At 41.4% G+C, this 24,516-nt stretch overlaps 1 protein-coding gene across 4 annotated transcripts in view; it reads left to right on the top strand.

Moving 5' to 3' along the window:
- Window positions 1-3,604: 3,604 nt before the first annotated feature.
- Window positions 3,605-24,516, top strand: part of ap1s2 (adaptor related protein complex 1 subunit sigma 2) — a 118,613-nt gene continuing 97,701 nt past the window's right edge. For all 4 annotated transcript variants that reach the window (XR_009645255.1, XM_060833286.1, XM_060833287.1 and 1 more), the window contains exons 1-4: window positions 3,605-3,664; window positions 9,541-9,719; window positions 14,468-14,576; window positions 16,802-16,939. Coding sequence is in view for 3 of the 4 variants with exons in the window: in XM_060833286.1 (XP_060689269.1) it covers window positions 9,541-9,719; window positions 14,468-14,576; window positions 16,802-16,939 (426 nt within the window). In the remaining variant the exon portion in view is untranslated. The remainder of the gene's footprint in view (window positions 3,665-9,540; window positions 9,720-14,467; window positions 14,577-16,801; window positions 16,940-24,516) is intronic.

Genomic DNA, 24,516 nt, shown 5'->3' with positions numbered 1-24,516 from the left:
TGGATCCACAATATATTATTCCAGGAAACTATCCCAAATACACTATGAATTCTTCCTCATGCCAATCTGACTATTCCAACCTAAATGAAGATTAAAGTCTGCCGTGATAATGTATTACCTTTTTAGTGCCCTCATTATCTACTGAAGAATTCTCCATCCCACTACATAACTACTGTTAGAAGGTCTATAGATCACCTCTTCCTGTATCCTCCCCTCTTTTATTTCTTACTTCCAACCAGATGGATTCTATATTTTCTGATCCAAGTTAATTTCTTGCGATCGTACTTATTCCTTCCTGCTTGTACTTTTGAAAAGTCACACACTCATTCATATTTAGTTCTCAGCTTTGATCTCATTGTAACCATATCTCTGTAATGCCTATAATATCACACCCAATAACCTCTACCTGTGCCGCCAATTCACTTATTTTATTTGGAATACTATGTGCATTCAAATATAGAGCGTAAGGTCTGCACTTTTATCATTTTTTGCCCCATTTGTCCCTATTTACTTCTGTTCTTCTATGTTTGCACAATCTTGTGTCCCAGTCTGGATATCATAATCCAGAAAGCTGCCTCTAATGCTGATATACCATCTTCCTTTATAAGCCTATATTTCCACTCTTCCAAACCCTTCCCTCTCAAGTAAGTTTAAATACTGCCTTAGCCATGACACCACATGCTATGAATGAATAAAAAAAAACGGTTTTGGGGGAGGTATGCTCAATCAGGTCAGGTACATTTAAGAGTGTGTTGATCAGTTAGCTTAGATTAGGTGGACGCGCTCCTATGGAATGGTTGGGCTGAATAGATTGTGTCTTTGTAGCAGATTCTATATTTGTTATTTAACCACTGTTGCCACTGAATCTATTTCTCTAAGGGCTTAGAGAACAGTTAACAGCCATAATCACATGATATTTTCATTTTTGTTTGTATCACTTTGCTGTACTGAAAATGGTTATGGTTGTTTATTATGCCTTGGGGCACATGCTTTTATAGCTCAAGTCCCTAATTGGAAACACTGGGGAATCTAATACCCGTACTCTTGAGGTACAGGAACATGTATTTAAACAGTAATTTTAATACAGTATAGTGAAATATCCTTAAGGCAATGTTGTCATTGCACCTCATAAACAATTAATGAGACTCACAAGCAAAACCTTGAAGAAAAAGTTAGATTTTAAATGATGTTTTAAAGGAGGAAGAACAGATGGAGAAGCAGTTCAGTGAGGGAATATTCCAAAGCTTAAGGATGAGGCAGCTCATGGCATGATTGTCAATGTCAGGTATTCAAAACAAGGAATCAACATCAAATGCTTTAGAGAACAACATTAGTTAAACATTAAGACACAGACAGAGAGTTTTGGATGACTTTAAGTTTATGAACAATTGAAAGTGGCAGGCCAGACAGAATATTGTGGGAATAGGCAGGTATAGAGATGACAACGGAATAGATGAGTCGAGGGTGTGGTGCTGGAAAAGCACAGCAAGACAGGCAGCATCTGAGGAGCAGAAGAATCAACAATTCGGGCAAAAGTCCTTCATCAGAAATGAGGCTGGGAGCCTTGGGTGGAGAGATAAATGGGAGGGAAGTGGGGTTGGGGGCAATGTAGTTGAGAGTGCAATAGTGGATGGAGGTGGGGGTAATGGTCAGAGGGAAAGGTGGACTGGACAGGTAGGAAGGAAGATGAACAGGTAGAACAGGTCATGAGGGCAGTGCTTAGCTGGAAGGTGAGGACTGGAATAAGGTGGGATGGAGGAAACTGGTGAAATCCACATTGATGCCATGAGGTTGGGGGGGTTTCAGCAGGGTCAGAGGTGAGTCTGTGAGAGCTGCTCTTCACAGCACTGATGGGCCGAATGGCTTGCTTCCACACCGTAGCAATCTTGGAGATGATGTAAATATGTAGACACATATATTATATTTAGCATATCTTAATTCTAGGTGTTAGAAATACATTGTATATACTGTAGATTACATTCTACAGTACAGTTTATTGTTTGTTCAAACCTATGGAACCTTGTCGCTTTATTCTCTTAATAACTCGCTTGGATTTCACCTTTTGTTTAATTTAAAAATTAAGATTACTTAATCAGACTATTACATTCTTGGTCTGGATTCATAACAAGATAGAAATTATATGGGGAAGTGGAGAATTTTAGTGAAGGAATGGAGTTGATGGTGAGGGAGTGAAATTTTTGATGACAAACTGGATGTTTTTGGTGAGGATGATGAAATTGTGATGAGGGCCAGAGGTTTTGGTGGTAGATTGGCTAGGCCACTTTTGGAATATCATGTGCAATTGGGTTTCCTTCCTATTGGAAGGATATTCTGAAACTTGAAAGGGTTCAGAAAATACTTACAAGGAAGTTGCCAGGGTTCGAGGGTTTGAGCTATATGGAGAGGCTGAATAGTCTGGGGTTGTTTTCCCCTGGAGAGTCAGAGGCTGAGGGGGAACCTTATAGAGGTTTATAAAATCATGAGTGGCATGGACAAGGTCTTTTCCCAGGGGTAGGGGAGTCCAAAGTTTAGGGTGAGAGGAGCAAAAATGTAAAAGGGACCCAAGGGCAATTTTCTCACGCAGAGGGTGGCGCGTATATGGAATGCAAAATACATGGATATGGAATGAGCAGCCAGAGGAAGTGGAGGAGGTTGGTACGATTACAGCATTTAAAAGGCATCTGAATGGGTATATGAATAGGAAGTTTTTGGAGGGATATGGGCCAAATGCTGTCAAATGGGACTAGATTAGTTTACAATATATGGTCGGCATGGACAAATTGGACTGAGGGTCTGTTTCCGTGCTGTAATCTCTATGCCTCTAAGAGATTTTGGTAAGGGAATGGACGCTCTGGTGAGAGAATGGGGTTGATTGCGAGGGAGAGAATGTTTTGACAAAGGGGTGAAGGGGTGAGATTTGATGAGGGATATAATTTTTGATGACGATATGGACATTTTGGTGACTGTGTGGATATTTTGGTGTGGTTGAAGCTTTTGATGAGGGAGTGGATTTTTTTGGTGTTGGAGTGAAGATTTTGTCGAGGGGGTGACATTTTTGTTTATAGGGTGGACATTTCTGATGTGGGGATGGAGAATTTGCACAGTGAGCAAGGGATTTGCTGAGTGAGTTGAGGTTTTGCTGAGTAAGTGGAGTTTTTGTTGCCTTTTAGACTCTGGTTTCCAGTATTTGCAGACCTTGTTTTTACTGGAAAGTGCGTTTTGTCGAGTGATCGATAGTTTCACAGAGCAAGAATGAGAGGTTTTCTTGGGGAGTGGAGCATTTGCTGAGGGATTGGAGAAGTGGCTGAGGGTTTTGGTGGCGGTTTCCACGGCCCACACAACGGGAACTCACCACTCCCACCTGCTAGGGCAGGATCAGTAGCTGATGGACACCCGTTTAGCCAATCACTGCTCGCGATTGCAGCCAATCGGTGTGTTAAGGAACGGGGGGGGAACGGTAGAAGATGGACGTGGAAACCACCCAATAGTAATGAACATCAGTGTCACGTGTACTGATTGACGTGCAGCGCAGCCAGTCACTATGCAAAGTTTTGCGCAACCCTTCGCCCTGTTCCAATGACGAGCGAGGAGGCGGTGCTTGAGGTGGGTCTCATGCAGTGGGCGGAGCGCGAGCGCCGGGCTGTAACGGCCGGAGAGAGGCAAGGTAAGGGAAGGAGTGGGGGAAGCCGGGAAACCGGCACGATGATGGGGGGTTGGGGAGCCGGGAAACCGGCATGGCGAGGGTAGTGTTGTTTCCCGAGCTCTGTGGGCAGGCTGCGGTCTCGGGGCCCAGGCTGTTGTTGGACGGTGGGTGCGAAACATCTGGAGCCCGGGGAGCCGAGGCCTGACCGAGAGAGAGCGCATCATTGCCCAGCCCCCCACTCCCTCCGTCCCTCCCATCACAGCCTCCAAACCCCACATCATCCCCACCGCGTCTCTCCCCCTCACTCCGCCTCACCCCTGTTCCCCCAATTCCCTCCCTCATCCCTGTTTTCCACCCCCCGCTGTATTCCCACTCATCCCTATCACCCCTGCTACTCCTACATCCCCACCCACCCTTTCAGCAAACCCCCCTCCACATCCCAGTCAGAAGATGTGCAGGTTAGGTGGATGGGCCCTGCTGCATTGCCTTGCAGTGTCCAGGGGTGTGCACGCAGATGTACAGGGCTTTATAGAATGAGGGTCTAGATTTGTTTGGGATGCCCTGTACAGGGTTGGGAGCACACTCGATGGGCCAAATGGGGATTCTGAGATTCCCTGCCCAATCCCCCTCTCTTCTCTCTCTCGGCATTCGGTTTTGAAAATTTTAGAACTGACATTAACGCTTGGCAAGTGCTTTGAATTCAGAAAGTCGATAAATTTAAATTGATTCATCATCCTCAGCAGTTTGTTTTCCAACTTTTGTGTTTTGCTCGAAGCTTGTGACTAGTTCGTACGACTGCCAGACTTGCCGAAGTTTTGTTGGCCGATTGCAATAATTGTTTTGCCACTAAATGGGTAGAAATCTATGACCCAATTGAGCCAGATGTCGTTCAAAACACAATACGGAGGATTTTTTTAAAAATTGAGCATGTCACCAGATCTAGGTTAAATTAAATATTGGCATTTGCTTACAGTACTGTTTCTTTGATTAAAGAGTTTGGGTTGATTTATTTAAAAAGTTTGGTTTTATGGATTAATCATTCGCTGTTTAATTCCAGAACTAAAGCTTACTGTTTTAGGAAGTGAATTCCTTTTCAGTTAGGCGAGATTAAGAAATTATCTTGAATTTGCAAAATTGTTCATGTTGACAGTGTGCGTTAATAGCTTTGGACGTCATTAAGGTGAGATGTTGGAAAAGGGACATTTGCTATATCCTGGGAACCTCTTTGTGGAAGGGATTCGGTGATGAAATGTGTCATCATCTCCTGTGTGCCTGCTCAATTGACTAGAACCGGGATCTCAAACCTAGGAATAAGATCTTATCTGGCCATTAAATGGTTCTTGGTATTTCACATAAAAAAAGTCATAAAGATGTACAGCACGGAAACAGACCCTTCAGTCCAACCCATCCATGCCGACCAGATATCTTAACCCAAGCTAGTCCCACCTGTTAGCACTTGCCCCATATCCTTCTAAGCCCTTCCTATTCATATACCCATCCAAATGCTTTTTAAATGTTGCAATTGTACCACTTCCTCTGGCAGCTCATTTCCATACTGCGTGAAAAAGTTTCTTCTTCGTTTTTTTATATATCTTTCCTCTCTTATCCTAAACCAATGCCCTCTAGTTCTGGACTCCCCCAACCTACGGAAAATACTTCATCTATTTATCCTATCCATGCCCCTCATGATTTTGTAAACCTCTATAAGGTCTCAGTCTCTGATACTCCAGGGAAAACAGCCCCAGTCTATTCAACCTCCAAATCCTCCAACCCTGGCAACATCCTGTAAATCTTTTCTGAACCCTTTCAAGTTTCACAACATCTTTCCAATAGGAAGGAGACCAGAATTGCATGCAATATTCCAACAGTGGCCTAACCAATAGCCACATCATGATCTCCAAACTCCTGTACTCAATACTCTGACTGATAAATGAAAGCATGCCAAATGCCTTTTTCACTATCAATCTATCTGCGACTTCACTTTCAAGGAGCTATGAACCTGCACTCCAAGGTTCAGCAACAGTCCCTAGGACCTTACCATGAAGTGAATAAGTCCTGATTAGATTTGCTTTCCAAAAATCCAGGACCTCGCATTTATCTGAATTAAACTCCATCTGCCACTTCTCAGCCCATAGGCCCATCTGATCAAGATCTTGTTGTAATCTGAGTTAACCTTCTTCGCTGTCCACTACACCTCCAATTTTGGTGTCATCTGCAAACTTACTAACTATACCACTTATGCTCTCATAATATTATATAAATGACGAAAAGTAGTGGACCCAGCACTGATCCTTGTGGCACTCCACTGGTCACAGGCCTCCAGTCTGAAAAACATACCTCCACCACCACCCTCTGTCTTCTACCCTTGAGCCAGTTCTGTATCCAAATGGCGAGTTCTCTCTGTATTCTGTGAGATCTAACCTTGCTAACCAGTCTCCCATGGCGAACCTCATCGAACACCTTACTGAAGTCCATATAGATCACATCTACCGCTTTGCCCTCATCAATCCTCTTTGTTACTTCAAAAAACTCAATCAAGTTTGTGAAGCATGATTTCCCATGCACAAAGCCATGTTGACTATCCCTAATCAGTCCTTCCCTTTCTGCGTAAATGTACATCCGGCTGCTCAGGATTCCCTCCAACAACTCTTTTTTTGATTAGATTACTTACAGTGTGGAAACAGGCCCTTCGGCCCAACAAGTCCACACCGATCCGCCGAAGCGCAACCCACCCATACCCCTACCCCTAAATTAACACTACGGGCAATTTAGCATGGCCAATTCACCTGACCCGCACATCTTTGGACTGTGGGGGGAAACCGGAGCACCCGGAGGAAACCCACGCAGACACGGGGAGAACGTGCAAACTCCACACAGTCAGTCGCCTGAGGCGGGAATTGAACCCGGGTCTCTGGCACTGTGAGGCAGCAGTGCTAACTATTGTGCCACCCAAACTATCCAGCACTGATGTCAGGCTCATTGGTCTGTAGTTCCCTGGCTTGTCCTAACCACTTTTCTTGAACAGTGGCACCACGTTAGCCATCTTCCAGTCTTCCAGCACCTTACCTGTGACTATCGATGATACAAATGTCTCAGCAAGAGGCCCAGCAGTCAATTCTCTAGTTTCCCAAAGAGTTCTAGGGTCCACCTGATCAGGTCCTGGGGATTTATCCACCTCTATGCATTTCAAGACATCCAGCACTTCCTCCTCTGTAATACGGACATTTTTCAAGATGTTACCATCTATTTCCCTACATTCTATATCTTCCATGTCTTTTCCTACAGTAAATACTGATGGAAAATACTCATTTAGTATCTCCCCCGTTTTCTGCAGCTCCACACAAAGGCCACCTTACTGATTTTTGAGGGGCCCTATTCTCTCCCTAGTTACCCTTTTGTCCTTAATTATTTGTTAAAGCCCTTTGGATTCTCCTTCATTATATTTGCCAAAGCTATCTCATATTCCCTCTTAAGTATACTCCTGCCTTTATACTCTTCTACTTGATCTGTCCTATCTATACCTTACATATGCTTCCTCCTTCTTTCTGAACCAAACCTTCAATTTCTTTCATGATTTGGAGATGCCGGTGTTGGACTGAGGTGTACAAAGTTAAAAATCACACAACACCAGGTTATAGTCCAACAGGTTTAATTGGAAGCACACTAGCTTTCGGAGTAACGCTCCTTCAACAGGTGATTGTGGAGGGCTCGAACGTAACACAATTTATAGCAAAAATTTGCAGTGTGATGTAACTGAAATTATACATTGAAAAATTGATTGTCTGTTAAGCCTTTCATCTGTTAGAATACAGTGATAGTTTCACTTCTTTCATACGTCAATCACAAAACCCTTTTTAAAGTTGCATTCTCGGGTGAGCTACTAACAATGGTGATAGCTAGACAATATGTTGAAGGTGTTAGCCCCCTGTGTTCTCTGTCTATGACCTGATGTTTAGATTGATTCTAATCTAATTAGTGAGATAAGTGTTTTACATAAATTCCCGCAGTTTTTGAGCTCAGAGTTCTACATGAATGTATGCAGTTTTTGAGCAAAGTGCAATGTAACTCTGCAATACAAATTCACCACACAAAATATATTTGTGCATGTGAGTCTTTGTCTGTCTGTGTGTATGTCTGTCTGTCTGGGGTGGGGGTAGTGAGTGTGAGAAAGTGTATGTATGTATAGTGGGTGCAGAATGTCATAAGTCTGCGAGGGGGTGCATGTGTAAGCGTGGGAGTGTGTGTGTCTGTAAGGGTGTGTGGGTGTCTGTGTGTACCTGTGTCCGTGTGTGTGTAGGAATATATATGTGTGTGTGTGTAGTGCAATGGTGATCACCTGTAATGTGACATGAACCCAAGATCCCGGTTGAGGCCCTCCCTATGGGTACCGAACTTAGCTATCAGCCTCTGCTCGGCCACTTTCCTCTGCTGCCTTTCCTGAAGTCCACCTTGGAGGATGGTTACCCGAAGGTCCAAGGCTGAATGTCCTGGACCACTGAAAGTGTTCCCCAACTGGGAGGGAAAGCCCCTGTCTGTTGATTGTTGTGCGGTGCCCATTCATCCGTTGTCGTAGCCTTTGCTCGGTTTCCCCAATGTACCATGCCTCCAGGCATCCTTGCCTGCAACATATAAGATAGACAACGTTGGCTGAGTCACATGAGTACCTGCCATGTACAAGGTGGGAGGTGTTCCCATGCGTAATAGTGCTATCTATGTCCACAATCTGACACGTCTTGCAGCGTCCACCGTGACAGTATTGTATGGAGTTGTCCTGAACGCCACTCCAGTTTGCTACGAACAAAGATCTGTTTGAGGTTTGGCGGTTGTTTAAAGGCAAGTAGTGGACGTGTGGGGAAGGTCTTGGTGAGGTGCTCATCCTCATTGATAATGTGTTGCAGGTCACGAATAACATGGCATAATTTTTCAGCCCCTGGGAAGTACTGAACAACGAAGGGTACCCTGTCAGTTATAGCACGTGTCTGTCTCCTGAGGAGGTCATTACGGTTCCTTGCTGTGGCAACTCATCGACCGCCAGTTCCGACGTGCCTGTGGACAGGGACACTGTGTCACAAGAAAGTCTTAGTCATTTGTCTGACGTGCAGCAGGCCAGTTAGTTGCAAATGGTTAATTTTTTTGTAGCAGCAAGTGTATAAATTGGAGCATTGCACAAAAATTTAGATTTGTTAAGCTCCAGTGGCAGCCAGAGCTGAGTGACAATCTGCTGGTTCTGAATCAGAAGGCCACAAGTTCCAATGTCCCATTTGACCTCTTGGGTATGCATTAAAGATGCCGTGCCACTATTTTGAAGATCAGTTGAGTACTAGCTAGTATTTACCCTTCCACACCAAAAGGTATGAGTTGCCATCATGTTGCTTAGAGGCATGGCATTCTAAACAGAACTCCATCAGTAAATACATCGATTTAGACCCTATCTATCTTCCATTGAAAAAAATGAATCAGAAATGACATTACCCACCTTAAGAAACCAAGATCTAGAGCGGTGGACATACCACCAGCACTTCACAAGAGACTCTCGCTGATGATGTTACTTTATATGGTGATGAAATATCTGAAAGCAAATCTTCCAGCTCAGCTAGCTTGCGTACTTATCATTAACCTGAGCTACAAATAGCCAAATCTTCTCAAAAATCGCTATATGTAAAAATGTAGAGCTGCTGAAGCAAATGGGATACATGCCTTGTAAGAGTAAGCATATAAACCTAAGAGAGAAAGGAATCTAAGGATGAAAAGTAGAAAGAGGTTCACATGGGTCAAAACATGAAATTTGTTGGCCTGACTGATTTGTTTCCCCTCTGTTCACTCAATATTACTAATGATACAGTGGAAAAAAAATTAAAGCAATACTGTCTGCTAACACTTCGCCTTTCTTCTAACAGATGCAGTTTATGCTGCTTTTTAGTCGTCAGGGGAAACTTCGATTGCAAAAATGGTATGTCCCCCTCTCAGACAAAGAGAAGAAAAAAATTACAAGAGAGCTTGTCCAGACTGTCCTGGCTCGCAAACCCAAGATGTGCAGCTTTCTGGAGTGGAGAGACCTGAAGATTGTATATAAAAGGTTGGCATTCAGACATTAACTTTTAGCTCTGGATTGCATAGTCCATTATCAAATTAATGAGTTGCTGGGGGTTGGTTTTTGATACAGAGAGACACCAACAGTGTGGATCTTGGACTGACAGAAGTTTGTGTGGAGGTTCTTCTTCTGAGCCTGTCCCCTCACGGGACATGGAAGAGGTTCGAGTAGATTGGAAAAATACTAATGTAATCCCACTTAATCAAAAAGGGAGCGAGACAATATGTAGGAAATAGCAGACTAGTTTGATTAATCTCTGTTGGGAAAGTGTTAGGTCCAATTATCAAGGAAGCAACGTCAGGACAGTTGGAAAGTCAGAACGATATCTGTCAGAGTCAGCAAGGTTTTATGAAGGGCAAATCATATTTGACTAATTTGCGAGAGTTCTTCGAAGATGTAACAAACAAAGTGGATAATAGGGTTTCCGTCAATGTAATATATCTGGACTTCTGAAAGGCATATGATAAGATGCTGCAGAAAAGGTTAATTCACAAGGTTGGATCATATGGGATTAGGATAATTTATTAGCTTGGATGGGTGGTGGACAGAAGACAGAGAATCCGAATAAATGTTTTATTTTCTGAATGGCACAACGTAACCAGTGGGGTGCCACAGGGTTAGGTCGTTGCACCCCAGCTATTTACATTCTGAATTAACAACTTGGATCCAAGGATAGAAGGCTTGACAGCCAAATTTGTAGAGGACACAAAAATAGGCGGGTTGATAAATTGCAATAAGGAAATAAGAACCTGATAAGGTTAGGTTAGGAGAGTGGGCCAAAATGTGGCAGATGGAGTTTAATGTGGATAGGCTTGAAGGCATGCATTTTCTCTGAAAAATGTGAAGGTGACCTATTGCCTAAATAGGGAGAGACTTCGAGGTGCTCTGATGCAGAGGGATCTGGGTGTCCTTGTTCATGACTTGCAGAAAACTAGCTCACAGATGATAAAGAAAGTGAATGGAATATTGGCTTTTATAGCTAAAGGAATAGATTATAAAGGTAAGGAAATATTGTTGCAACTATACAAGGCATTGGTGAGACTGCACCTGGAGTTTTGTGCACAGTTTTGTTCCCCTTATTTGAGGAATGATGAGGCAGTTCAGAGGAGCTTCACGAGATTGATCCCAGAGTTGAGGGGTTTACTGTATGAGAAGAGATTGAACAATTTAGGCTTATACACTCTGGAATTTAGAAGAATGATAGGAGATCAAATTGATGTATTCAAGATGATAAAAGGTATGGATAAAATAAATGTGGAGCGGATGTTTCCTCTTGTGGGGCATTCTAGGAAGAGAGGTAATAGTCTTAGGATAAGGGGTAGCACATTTAAAACAGAGTTGAGGGGAAACTTGTTTCTCCCAAAGGATTTGAATCTGTAGAATTTGCTCCCCTAAAGTGCTGGGACAGTGAGAATATTTAAGGAGGAATCAGACAGATTGGTACTGGGTTGAAGAGTTATTGGGAGAGAGCAGGAAAATGGGGGTAAGGTGCATATCAGCCATGATCGAATGGTAGAACAGACTTGATGGGCTGAATGGCCTAATTCTGCTTCTATATCTTATGAACCTATGAATATACGAATTCACCTGAGGCATGATGACCCTCTGGTTTTTTTAATAAATATTTTTATAAAAAATTTTTTCAAATCTTTTATAAAGCAACTATATACCAAAATACAGAAAGATAGAGGTAGTACAATGATATCATATCACAATACTATTAATAATAAACTACCTACTATTCTACCAGAACAAATGTATCTACTTAACTTAAACTAAACTGCAATCAAATAAAAATTAAATTAAACTGAATTCAAATTAACTTAAATTGAATTATATCACATTACTTTATTATATTTCATTCACCACACCTCCACTGAAGCTTCCACCCCGCAGGAGCACCAGCCATTGTACCCGTCTTTGTTTTCCCCCCAATTTTCCCCTCCCCAGGCCCCACAGGCAGCCAAACTGATTAACACAGCTCTATCATGGCCCTAATTAATATTGCTGATATGTCTGCATCAATATAATTTAGAAAGGGTCGCCTTGTCTTATAAAACTGCACCGTTTTGTGGAGCACCATACTTGTAAGGTGGTCTTGGGGAGATGCTCCACCACGAGCCTGTGCCACCCCGTAAGGCCTGGAGTTTTTCCAATGTTCAGTTCATTAAAATGTTTTTCCTCGCACAGTGGGTTAGAATGTTACACAGTCTCTTCTCATGTTCCCCCAGAGAGGGCAAATTTGGCAGAAGAAGAAATATTGGGTCCACTTCAACTTCAATTCCCAGGATTTCCTTTGGATTTTCTTTACATTTTCCCACATATCTTCTCCTATTTCTAATAAATATCCTCTCCTAGTTCCCGATTCTAAGTCCTACAGAATCTCTCCACATCTCCTAAGGTACATCCTTTCTGTAAATGATGCAAGCTACTAATTGAAAGAGTGCCCGTGCACCGGAGCACTCTTCTTCACATCTGACTTGTAAGGCTGAGCCAGGAACGTGGTCTTCCTCTGTATATAATCCCTTAGCTGAAAGTACAGGAATAGGTCCACAACACTCTGGTTTAATCATGACCAATTGTCTTTCTAATAAAAGAGCAATCCTATGGTCCGATACAGTGACTTTGCCATACTTTTAATGAGATACTGCATCACTTCCTCAGTGCAAAGTATTCCTTTGTTGCACTTGCTTTAATTTCACTTGTATTCCTATATGTCAGCATAATGGTGTGCAGGACGGAGGGGAGTGTATAGGGAGAGGGTTGTCAGCAAAAGGGAGTGAATTGATGATGCACTGTTTTGCTTTCTTTGATGCTTTCCCCTTCTTGTCAATTTCAAAACCAGAAGTTTGCAGATGGTTTAATACAGATCATGAGAATCATGAAGATTTTTAATAGATTAGACAATGGATTTTCACTTGTGGGTGAGACTCTACATGTCACATATATAAGATAATAAAACAATGGAACAAGATATGGAGAAGAATCTTTGTCCAAGGATAATAAGAATGTGGATATTATTACCAAAGAAATTTTTTGAAATTAATAGTATTTGGGGCAGTGCGGTGGCTCAGTGGTTAGCATTGCTGCCTCACAGCGCCAGCGACCTGGGTTTGATTCCCACCTCAGGTGACTGTCTGAGTGGAGTTTGCACATTCTCTCTGTGTCTGCATGAGTTTCCTCCGGGTGCTCCGGTTTCCTCACAAAATCCAAAAGATGTGCAGGTCAAGTGAATTGGCCATGCTAAATTGCCCAGAGTGTTAGGTGCTTTAGTCAGGGGTAAATTTAGGGAAATAAGTCCAAGTGGATTACTCTTCAGAGGGTCGGTGTGAACTTGTTGAGTAGAAGGGTCTGGTTCCTCACTGTACGGAATCTCCAATCAATGTATTTAATGAGTGTTTGTGTATGTTTGAGAGAGAGAGAGAGAGAGGTTTTTTGCTAGTAAAGTTAGATGTGGTAGTTTGAGAGGGGACATAAGTGGAGAATAAACAATGATGTGAACTGCCTGGGCCAAGTATCTCGAATGTGTGTTGATTATTCAATCATGTCTCCATTTGTTCACGTGGAGAGTGAATAGCAGCTATATTTGTTTGCAGGAAGTGAGATATACTTGCATTTTGATGTCCGTCTGATCACTGTCAATGATCTAATAATATCAAAAGAATATTTTAGCCACTTGTCACACAACTGAGTCATTGTGTGTGTCAGTACTTTTTTAATCTGCAGTCATAACTGTGAAGATGTGTTCATTTTGTCTTTTTTTAATAAATGTTCATTCTGCTCCTTGTTACCTTGCCCTGAAGCAGTGATGGCCAATTTCTTAAGTTATAGTGTACAAAATTAAATGAATAAAATGTGCAAAAGATGAAGGATGGCTTTGAGATTGTATTGACAAATCTTTATTAGTTTTAAGCTTATATTTTTCATTCTGTGCTTCTTTATTTATCCAGCTTTTAGCAAGAATATAATGTGCCTTCGTCAGATCACTTTTATTTTGCTGTTACAGCAGGTTTCATTGTATATTCTTTCAGCCCTGACATTGCTGTGGAATTTCTGGGTAATTTGTAGCTCTATATTTTGGATGGTGTTATAGTACACCTAAACCAAAGCTGCTTGATAGAGAGTTGTCTTTACTTGCAGCAAAGCAATACATGGGCAGCTGTTACACAAAAATGTTGTTTTTATAAAGCTTTTGAGATATTCCAAAAATGCTTAGTAAATGTGTTATGAAACTGTGATTTTGTTTTTAAGTAGTTGGTGAATTAGCAACAATAGTTATGAGTTGAAATGTGTGTTGCTGGAAAAGCACAGCAGGTCGGGCAGCCTCTGAGAAGTAGAGGAGTCAAAGTTTCGGGCATAAGCCCTTCATCAGCTTATGCCCTAAACATTGACTCCTCAGATGCTGCCTGACCTGCTGTGCTTTTCCAGCATCACACATTTTGACTCTGACTGTCCAGCATCTGCAGTCCTCACTTTCACCTACCAGTAGTCATGAGTTTAGTGTTAATTTGTTCATTAGTGTGATTTAATTTCAGTATCTAAAAATCCATATTAATATCTGATGCATGCACCACTTCAATTCAGCAACACTCAACATTTATCTTGAGTTATCGTTTAGCAGTGTAAATTTGTATTTTTTTCTTGAAAACTGTTTTAGTCCTCTGAACAATATATTTTAGGTAGATTTCAATGGTTTTAATAACTTGTGTCACTGAAACATTATGTTTGTGCAGGTATGCAAGTCTTTATTTCTGCTGTGCTATTGAAGACCAGGACAATGAACTCATAACCCTTGAGATTATTCATCGTTATGTTGAACTCCTAGACAAGTATTTTGGAAGTGTGAGTTTAAAAAGAAACTTTAATTCCTTGCACAGACAATACCAATTCTTGCATTTAGCAAAAGGGCTGACCTTAAAATTGGAAGTGTGATTGAAAGCTATATTATTGAGTTCATGTATTTTGCATTTCATAGTTAATTGAATGATTATTCCCTTGCAAGTATGTTTTTGAAATTGCAGTTTTTATTTGTATTATCTGCCAAATATGCAAAAAGGTATATTATTCAGAGAAAGCTTCAGAGCAGAAATCAAACTTAATCCAAATTGGGATGGACTAATGAACAGCCCATTTTAATTATGTTAATTTATTTCTTGCAGGTTGAATCGTGGTGTTGTTTTGTTTAATTTGGCGAGTTTTTTTTCTTTTAGTTTGCTGATTTAGGAACTCCTAAAACAAAATCCTTCTGAGTAGATACAGGCAGAAAACCATCTTCTTGTATATTCTCAATGAAAGCTGAGAATATTTGGTCATTCTTGCTCTTTGCTAATGTTATCTCACATTGGGACCTGAGCCCACAATGCTGACAGTCCAGTCAATCTCCATTAACGTGTGATCTAATGATTGCACATGCACATTCTACGAGAAGTCGGCAATGGTAGCTGGGAGATGAAAACCTGACTGGTTTAATTTTCCACATCTCTTTTGGTAACATTCAGAACTTCTAACTGGATGATTTCAAGCATTTATACACGTGTTTTGACCTGACCACCTGAATTATGTACATTCATTAATCTTTCTCTGGAATAGTAAACTTAACTTCTTTAAGAAAAGATGGGATATATTTTTATTAGAAGCAGGTCACAGAAGGTTCACTCATCCTATTCCTGGGATGAAGAGGTTTGTCTTATGTGCAGGTAGGGCCGATACTCCAAGTTTAGGCGAATGAAAGGTGATCTTACTCAATTCTGAGGGAGTTTTGCAGGATAGTATTGAGAGATTGTGTTCTCCTTTTGGGGAAATTTAGAACTCTGGTGAGCAGTTTTCAAACTAAGGGGTTTTCCATTTAACAATGTCCTCTGTTAGTCATTGGTCTCTTCAATTCTCTTCCATGTGGAGCAGTCATGCTCGGGGGACAATGGTCTAGTGATGGTATCACTGGACAATTAATCTACTAAAATTTGTTAACTCAGGTAATGTTCTGGGGACCTGGGTTCAATTACTGATGGTGAAATTTAAATTCAGTTAAAAGAAAATCTGGAATTAAGAGCCAAATGCTGCCCATGAATCCATTGTCGATTATCAGAAAAGCACATCTGATTCACTAATGTCCTTTAGAGAGGGAAGCTGCCATCCTTACCCGGTCTGGCCTGCACGTGACTTCAGACCCGCAGTAATCTGGTTGATTCCTAACGCTTTGTTGGGCAGGCCAGCGACATCCTTATCCGATAAGTGTATTTTTTGAAAAGTCATAGCTGGGTCATTAAACTATATTCAAGTCAGACTTTTGGTATAGGAGGGAGTTGAAGATTTTGGGCAGGTAGGTAGAGTTAAGGCTGATCTTATTTTTGCCCTGATCTTGTTGAGTTGTAGATCAGGATGAAATCATCTGATGGGCCTACTTGTACATCTGATCCTTATGTCCCTTTGTGTGATCTTGAGCATATGATACAACTATTTGGGGGAAAAAAAATCGTAAACCAAAATTCTGTAAAATTGATTTTTTATGACTTTAAACCCTTTTACTTTTTACAAGATGACATGAAAAACTACAATTATTCTTGCCATATGACACTCAACTTTTAATTTGGAACAGATGCGAATTATTGCAGTAATTGATTCTGAAATTGCATGGTATTGGGAATGGTAAAAGGGAGCTGGATCAAATGCAACCGATAACACCTGCGGTATTTTGTTTCTGTATCTAATGTTGACTGGAACCTATCAGTGTAGCATCTTGTACAATTACTTAATGCTACACACATTTCTAAACTTGTGAAATTCCTTGACATGGTATATTTTATTGCACCAGCTGTCAGTATGGTGATCCATTGTACATATAAGTTCTGCTTGCTAAATTTAGCATCTGTCTGTGAAGTCAAATGACATGAAACTGCTCACTTCTGTTGGTTGAAATCATGCATATCTTATACCAAATAAAATTCTAATCTGCAGATACATGTCTGAGAAAGTTGACTTATTCAAGTTATAAAGTATTGCCCCGTGGATGTTTTTTAAGATCTAAACCAAGTGTGATGACTGTGTTTTTCTTCACCCCTCTCTTGAAGGTCTGCGAACTTGACATTATCTTCAATTTTGAGAAGGCTTATTTTATCCTGGATGAGTTCTTGTTAGGAGGGGAGGTGCAGGAAACGTCAAAGAAGAATGTTCTGAAAGCAATTGAACAAGCTGATCTGCTGCAGGAGGTATGAATTAAGAAGTGTACTTGCATGGGCATGTTATGTTATGCCAGAATGAACTACTTTCCTTGTACCAATCTTAACTGGGAAGTACGGCTTAGATTGCAAAGTTTGGACTCTTAAAATTTCCTTCAGTTTGTGTTTGTCATACATCATGTGTACTTTGCAATTGCATGTCTCTTGCCAAAACTGAAATGTATTGTTAACACTGCTTGCATTGATGTAAGTGTGTGTGTGTGTGTGTGTGTGTGTGTGTGTGTGTGTGTGTGTGTGTGTGTGTCTGTACGTATGCCTTAAATAGTTTTTCTGGATTAAAGCCACAATATGGTTTTTTTCCTCAACACTTGCCTAGATGTGATCATTGAGGCAGCCATGATCCCTCAAATATATCCTTTCTTTTATAAGCACATTCTCCAGTTTATCCTTTGTTCGACATCGTGCTACTGTCTCCCTCTTCTTTGTTTTAAGAGCTTGGTTTCTCGTTGAGGTTTGACAGAAGTTTTAAATGACTTCTATCCCCTTTTACACATTTGTGCTTCTCTACTGCTCTATTTCTGAATCCCAGAAGCATAACTAATATCTGCGATGTTTTTCAGGTATATTACATAAAGGCACATGCACAACATGGTGCAAAACTTAATAGAGCTTTCAGCAGCAGAGAGAAATTGGTGGCTGACTATTATTATGTATTTTTTTCAGAAAAGTGCATTACAGACTCTTCAGAACTGCTGTAACTCACTAAACTATAATTGTTAACTGGAGGTCTTTGCATGGAAATGTTAGATGAATCGATTAAAATCTCTTGTCGTTCCTCACTGTCTGCTTTCTTGGCTTGAATTTGATCACTCTAATCCCCTCCCTGCCCTGTTTCAGCCTCGCCTGAGTTTTATACTCCATCTGTTATTACTTTCTGCAACAATTTGTCTACTTTAGTACCATCGAAGCCTTAATAAATTATTTTGGATTTGATCATTTTTATCTCCAATCTGTTTAATTGTTTCCTTGGTTCTGTCCTATGTAAAGTCCAACTTGTTGAAAGCTTCACAGATGTTATTATAGAGTCGTAGAGATGTACAACATGGAAACAGACCTTTCGGTCCAACCTGTCCGTACCGACCAGATATCCCAACCCAATCTAGTCCCATCTGCCAGCTCTTGGCCTATATCCCTCCAAACCTTTCCTATTCATATACCCATCCAAATGCCTCTTAAATGTTGCAATTGTACCAGCCTCCACCACATCCTCTGGCAGCTCATTCCATACACGTACCACCCTCTGCGAGAAAAAGTTGCCCCTTAGGTCTCTTTTATATCTTTCCCCACTCACCCTAAACCTATGCCCTCTAGTTCTGGATTCCCCCCACCCCAGGGAAAAGACTTTGTCTATTTACCTTATCCATGCCCTTCATAATTTTGTAAACCTCTATAAGGTCACTCCTCAGCCTCCGACGCTCCAGGAAAAACAGCCCCAGCCTGTTCAGCCTCTCCCTATTGCTCAAATCCTCCAACCCTGGCAACATCCTTGCAAATCGTTTCTGAACCATTTCAAGTTTCACAACATCTTTCCGATAGGAAGGAGACCAGAATTGCTCGCAATATTCCAACAGTGGCCTAACCAATGTCCTGTATAGCCGCAACATGATCTCCCAGCTCCTGTACTCAATACTGTGACCAATAAAGGAAAGCATACCAGACGCCTTCTTCACTATCCTATCTACCTGCGACTCCACTTTCAAGGAGCTATGAACCTGCACTCCAAGGTCTCTGTTCAGCAACACTCCCTAGGCCCTTACCTTTAAGTGTATAAGTCTGAATTAGGTCCATCTGGTCCAGATAAGTCCATCTGTCTCTTCTCAGCCCAATGGCCCATCTGGTCCAGATCCTGTTGTAATCTGAGGTAACCCTCTTCACTGTCCATCTGCCCTTTGTCCCTCATCCTTACTGATCCTGTCCTGTGACACTGTGCAAAATAACACAACTGAGGAGTCATGACATGCTTGCCACTTTGTAGCCCTCAACTCCCATTCCTTTACAATTTAAAAAAAAATCCATTGGTGTCACATGGTGCTGTTTGTGGGATCCTGTTGTGCTTAAAGACTGTTTGTTTGTTTTGTTTGGCCACATCACATCAGTGGCTACACTTCAAATGAATTAGCTGGCACATGATTTAGGGTCTGAGAGTGTCCCGAGGATGTAAAAAGTGATAGAGAAATTCTTTTATTTGCATTATCTAAAGAGCGTAGTTTGTAAACTTTTATCAAAGGAATGAGCTGCTTAGGAGGTAGTCAATAAAATAAGATAATTAATGACATGCCGCTATCCCACCAGAGAAAACATGGCAAAGATTTCAGGAAACAACCATGATTGAGTACTGTTCCAGTACATTACACAAACTGTTATCCATTTGTTGATTTGGCTTCAAAGCATGTAACATTCTTGTAACATTCTCAATCTCTTAAGTCATAAATGGTAAATTTTGCTACTAACTGCCATCAAGATATTTCAAGCTATTATCAAGGTTGTTAATTGCTAAGAAGCTTGTTAAGCTGAACTCCTGTTGGCAAGTGTTGACATGGATTCACAACTTTCTCTGAGCACACATGCTATCATGATAAGTTGCTGTTCCTTATAACCGCAGCACCTTCTTGCTGGTGCCTGAGACAGCTGCTTACTTGGCTTTATTAACTTTACACGTAACAATAGCGATGTTGTTATCTCTGCCTGTGATGCACTTTCTAAACCTTATTCTCACAGGGGGGACTTGAGCAACAAATCTTGGCTTATATTTCCGATGTGATACTGATACTGTACTGTTGGAAGTGCTACTTTTTTCAGATGCAGTATTAAACCAAGACCTTAACGATCCATAAAGCACCCCATAGCACAACTTAGAAGAGCAGAGGAATTGTCCAAGATGTCAACCTCTTAACCATTGTAGCTAGAAAGATTAGGTCAGCTGGTCATCATCACACCGGGGGCTTGCCATGCATAAGATTGACTGTGATCTTTCCGACATTGATTTCGAACGATACTTAATTGGATTTAATCCTTTGGGTTGTTCTGAGATCATGCAAGACATGATGTCAATGTATGTCAATGATATGAGATAGCTTTGGCAAACAGGGTTAAGGAGAATCCAAAGGGTTTTTATAAATACATTGAGGACAAAAGGGTAACAAGAAAGATAATAGGGCCCCTCAGAGATCAGAAAGGCAGCTTATGTGTGGAGCCACAGAAAATGGGGGAGATACTAAACGAGTACTTTGCATCAGTATTTACTGTGGAAAAGGATATGGAAGATATAACTGTCGGGAATTAGATGGTGACACCTTGCAAAATGTCAGTATTACAGAGGAGGAAGTGCTGGATGTCTTGAAACGAATAAAGGTGGATGAATCCCCAGGACCTGATCAGGTTTACCTTAGAACCCTGTGGGAAGCTAGGGAAGTGATTGCTAGGCCCCATGCTGAGGTGTTTGTATCATCAATAATCACAGGTGAGGTACCGGAATACTGAAGGTTGGGTAACGTGGTGCCACTGTTTAAGAAAGGTGGTAAGGAAAAGCCAGGGAGCAATAGATGAGTGAGCCTGACATCAGTTGTGGGTAGTTTGTTGGGGGGAATCCTGAGGGACAGGATGTACATGTATTTGGAAAGGCAAGGACTGATTAGGAATAGTCAACATGGCTTTGTGAGTGGGAAATCATGCCTCACAAACTTGATTGGGTTTTTTGAAGAAGTAACAAAGAGGATTGATGAGGGCAGAATGACGGATGTGACCTATATGACCTTCAGTAAGGCGTTTGACAGGGTTCCCCATGGGAGACTGGTTAGCAAGGTTAGATCTCATGGAATACAGGAAGAACTAGCCATTTGAATGCAGGACTGGCTCGAAAGTAGAAAATGAAGGGTTGCTCTTCAGACTGGAGGCCTGTGACCAGTGGAGTGCCATAAGGATCGGTGCTAGATCCACTACTTTTCATCATTTATATAAATGATTTGGATGAGAACATAGGAGTATACATACTAAGTTCACAGATGGCACACAATTGGAGGTGTAGTGGACAGCAAAGTTTAGCTCAGAGTACAATGGGATCTTGATCCGATGGGCCAATGGGCTGAGGAATGGCAGATGAAGTTTAATTTAAATAAATGTGAGGAGCTGCATTTTGGAAAAGCAAATCTTAGCAGGACTTATACACTTAATGGGAAGGTCTTAGGGAGAAACCTTGGAGTGCAGCTTCACAGTTCCTTGAAAGTTGTCACAGGTAGATAGGATAGTGAAGAAGGTGTTTGGTATGCTTGCCTTTATTGGTCAGTACATTGAGTTTAGGAGTTGGAAAGTCATGTTGCAGCTGTACTGCTTATTTTGTTGGTTAGGTCACTTTTGGAATACTGCATTCATTTCTGGTCCCTCTGCTATAGGAAGGATGCTGTGAAACCTGACAGGGTTCAGAAATGATTTACAAGGATGTTGCCAGGGTTAGAGGATTTGAGATACAGGGAGAGGCTGAATAGGCTGGGACTGTTTTCCCTGGAGCATCAGAGGCTGAGGAGTGACCTTATCAAGGTTTATAAAATCATGGACATGGGTAGGATAAATAAACAAAGTCTTTTTCCTGAAGTGTTGAAGTCCAGAACTAGAGGAAAAAGGTTAGGTGAGAAGAGAAAGATGTAAAAGGGACCTAAGAGACAGTTTTTTTTCATACAGAGGGTGGTGCATGTATGGAATGAGCTGCCAGAGGAAGTGGTGGAGATTGGTACAATTACTGCATTTAAAAGGCATCTGGATGGGTATATGAATAGGAAGTGTCTGGAGGGATATGGGCCAAGTGCTGGCCAATGGGGCTAGATTAGGTTAGGATATCCGGTCGGCATGGACAAGTTGTACCGAAGGGTCTATTTCCATACTGTACTTCTGTGTGACTCTGACAAAACTGTGTTGCTTGGTCTGCCTTGAGATAACTGGTGTCCAAGGTGACCATTATTTAAGAAAGGCTATGAGGAAACGCTAAGGAACTATAGACTGGTTGGCCTTATATTAGTGATGGGTAAGTTGTTGGAAGGGATTCTGATGATCAGGATTTACATGCATTTGGTATGCAAGAACTGATTAGCGATAATCAGTGTGGTTTTGTGCATGGAACATCATGTCTCATTAACCTGATTAAGTATTTTTGAAGAGCTGACAAAGAAAATTGATGAAGGTAGAACGATAGACATTGTCTATATGGACGTCAGCAAAGCATTTGACAAGGTTCCGCCTAATAGACTGTTAAAAAGCTTAGATCACATAAGATCCAGGGGGAGTAGCCAATTGGATGCAAAATTGGCTTGAAGGTAGGGTAATGGTGGAAGGTTTTTTTTGGACTGGAGGCCTGTGACCAGTGGTGTGTCACAAAAATCACTGCTGGGTCTACTGCTTTTCATCTTCTGTATAATGATTTGGATGTGTATGGAGGAGGAATGGTTAGTAAGTTTGCAGCTGACACCAAAATAGGTGGTTTAGTGGACAGTGAAGAAGATTATCTCCGTAGAAAGCAACCTTGATTAGATGGGCCAATGGGCTGAGATGTGGCAGATGGAGTTTAATTTAGATAAATGTGCGGTGCTGCATTTTTGGTAAGGCAAAGTGGGGTATGACTTAATGATAAAGTCCTGGGGCGTCTTGCCGAACAAAGAGACCTAGTGGTGCAGGGGCATTGTTCTCTGAAAGTGAAACCGCAGGTAGACAGGATGATGAAGAAGGTGTTTGGCACATTTGCTTTCATTGGTCAGAGTATAGGCGTTCGGATGTCACGTTATGGCTGTACAGGACATTGGTGAGGTCACTTTTGGAATACTTTGTACAATTCTGGTGACCCTTTTATATGAAAAATATTGCTAAGCTTGAGAGGGTGTAGACAAGACTTGCAAGGATGTGGCCAGGATTGGAAAGTTTGAGCTGTAGGGATAGGCTGAATATGCTGGGACTATTTTCCCTGGAGTATCATAGGCTGACGAGTTACCTTATAGAGTCTTATAAAATGATGAGGTGCTTCAATGTGAGTAGCTAAGGTATTTTTGCTAGGATAGGGGAGTCCAAAACTAGAGAGTATAGGTTTAAGGTGGAGGGCAAAGATTTAAAAGGGACCTAAGGGGCAACATTTTCACACAGAGTAGTGTCTGTATGGAATGAGCTGCCAGAGAAAGTGGTAGAGGTTGCTACAATTATAGCATTTAAAAGGCTTCTGGATAGGTATATGAACAGGAAAGATTTCCAGGGATTTGGCAAATGGGACTAGGTTAGTTTGGGACGGCTGGTCAGTGCAGATGAGTTGGATTGAAGGATCTATTTCGGTGCTCTGACTTTATGACTCTATAAAGTGGCTTGGAAATCTGACTGGCATCTGAATGGCAATCCTTGTATAAGGTGCTGAACCAGAGGGGATGAGGGATCGCACGATTAAAACAGATCTGATAGAATTTCTTGTCTCAAAGGGTAGTGACTCTGGAATTCTTTACTTCAGAGAGTTATCAAGGCTGCGTCATTAAGTATGTTCAAGGCTGAGATACAGATTTTTAATCAGTAGTGGAATGAAGGGAAAAGATAGGAAAAGTGGCGTTGAAGATCACATTGAATGGTGGAGCAGACCTAATGGGCTGAATGGACACTTTCTGCTCCTGCATCTTATGGTCTCATATGCAATAAAGAATATTGGAATATACTCCTGGATTTGTGCATCCATTCATCCATTGTCTTTGTAGAGCTACTCCTTTGAGGGCAGTTTAGAGGCCAAATTGTGACACCATTGAAAGCATATGGTAAAGCAATCATTTGTCAACAGGACCTCATGTTGTTATGTTTGATTTACATAAAAGTAACAGAATATTGAACAAAAGCAAAAAAGGATATCAAGCAAGAGTAGAAGCTGATGGCTAAAAGAACAATGATTCTAGATTATCTGCACAAAGTACCTTGAGTGGTCACTCATGCAACAAGTTGTGCCTAATAACAGAAACAAGATGAAGAGCAGACAAGTTGGATCGAAGGGTCTGTTTCTGTGCTGTATGGGTTTGGATGCTGGTAATCAAAAACAGCAACAGAAATTGCTGGGAAAACTCAGCAGGTCTGGCAGCATCTGTGGAGAGAAAGCTGAGTTAACATTTTGCGTCCACTGACCGTCCTGAAGAGAAGTTAAGTTGGTTTCTAGATCAAAATTATTTGTCATTTTAGAGGCTAAGGTGTTTAAAATAATTTAAAGATCCAGAGTAAGCAGAGATGAATTATTTCTTCTTGTGGGGAAAGTTCAGAACAAAGGGCTGCACCATTAAAGTTACAACTATGCCATGCAAGTGTTGTGTTAGGTTTGCCATCCTAAAAAGCTCCCCCCTTATCCTAACTCTGTCTTCTATTAGGTAGCCAATCCTCTATCCATGCTGATACACTATCTGCAATACACGAGTTCTTATTATGTGGCCTAATGTGTGGCTCTATACAGATCAGCAGTGACAGGTCAAAGAGGTATACCTTCTACAAGGATTGTTATTCAGATGCCAGTCAGATTTCCAAGCCACCTTATAGAGTAATAACGTCAGAGCATG

Source organism: Hemiscyllium ocellatum, chromosome 12 (genome assembly GCF_020745735.1).
Source record: "Hemiscyllium ocellatum isolate sHemOce1 chromosome 12, sHemOce1.pat.X.cur, whole genome shotgun sequence".
Lineage (NCBI taxonomy): Eukaryota > Metazoa > Chordata > Chondrichthyes > Orectolobiformes > Hemiscylliidae > Hemiscyllium > Hemiscyllium ocellatum.
The sequence above is the reverse complement of the archived record's forward strand: the minus strand, read 5'-3'. Positions and strand labels throughout refer to the sequence as shown.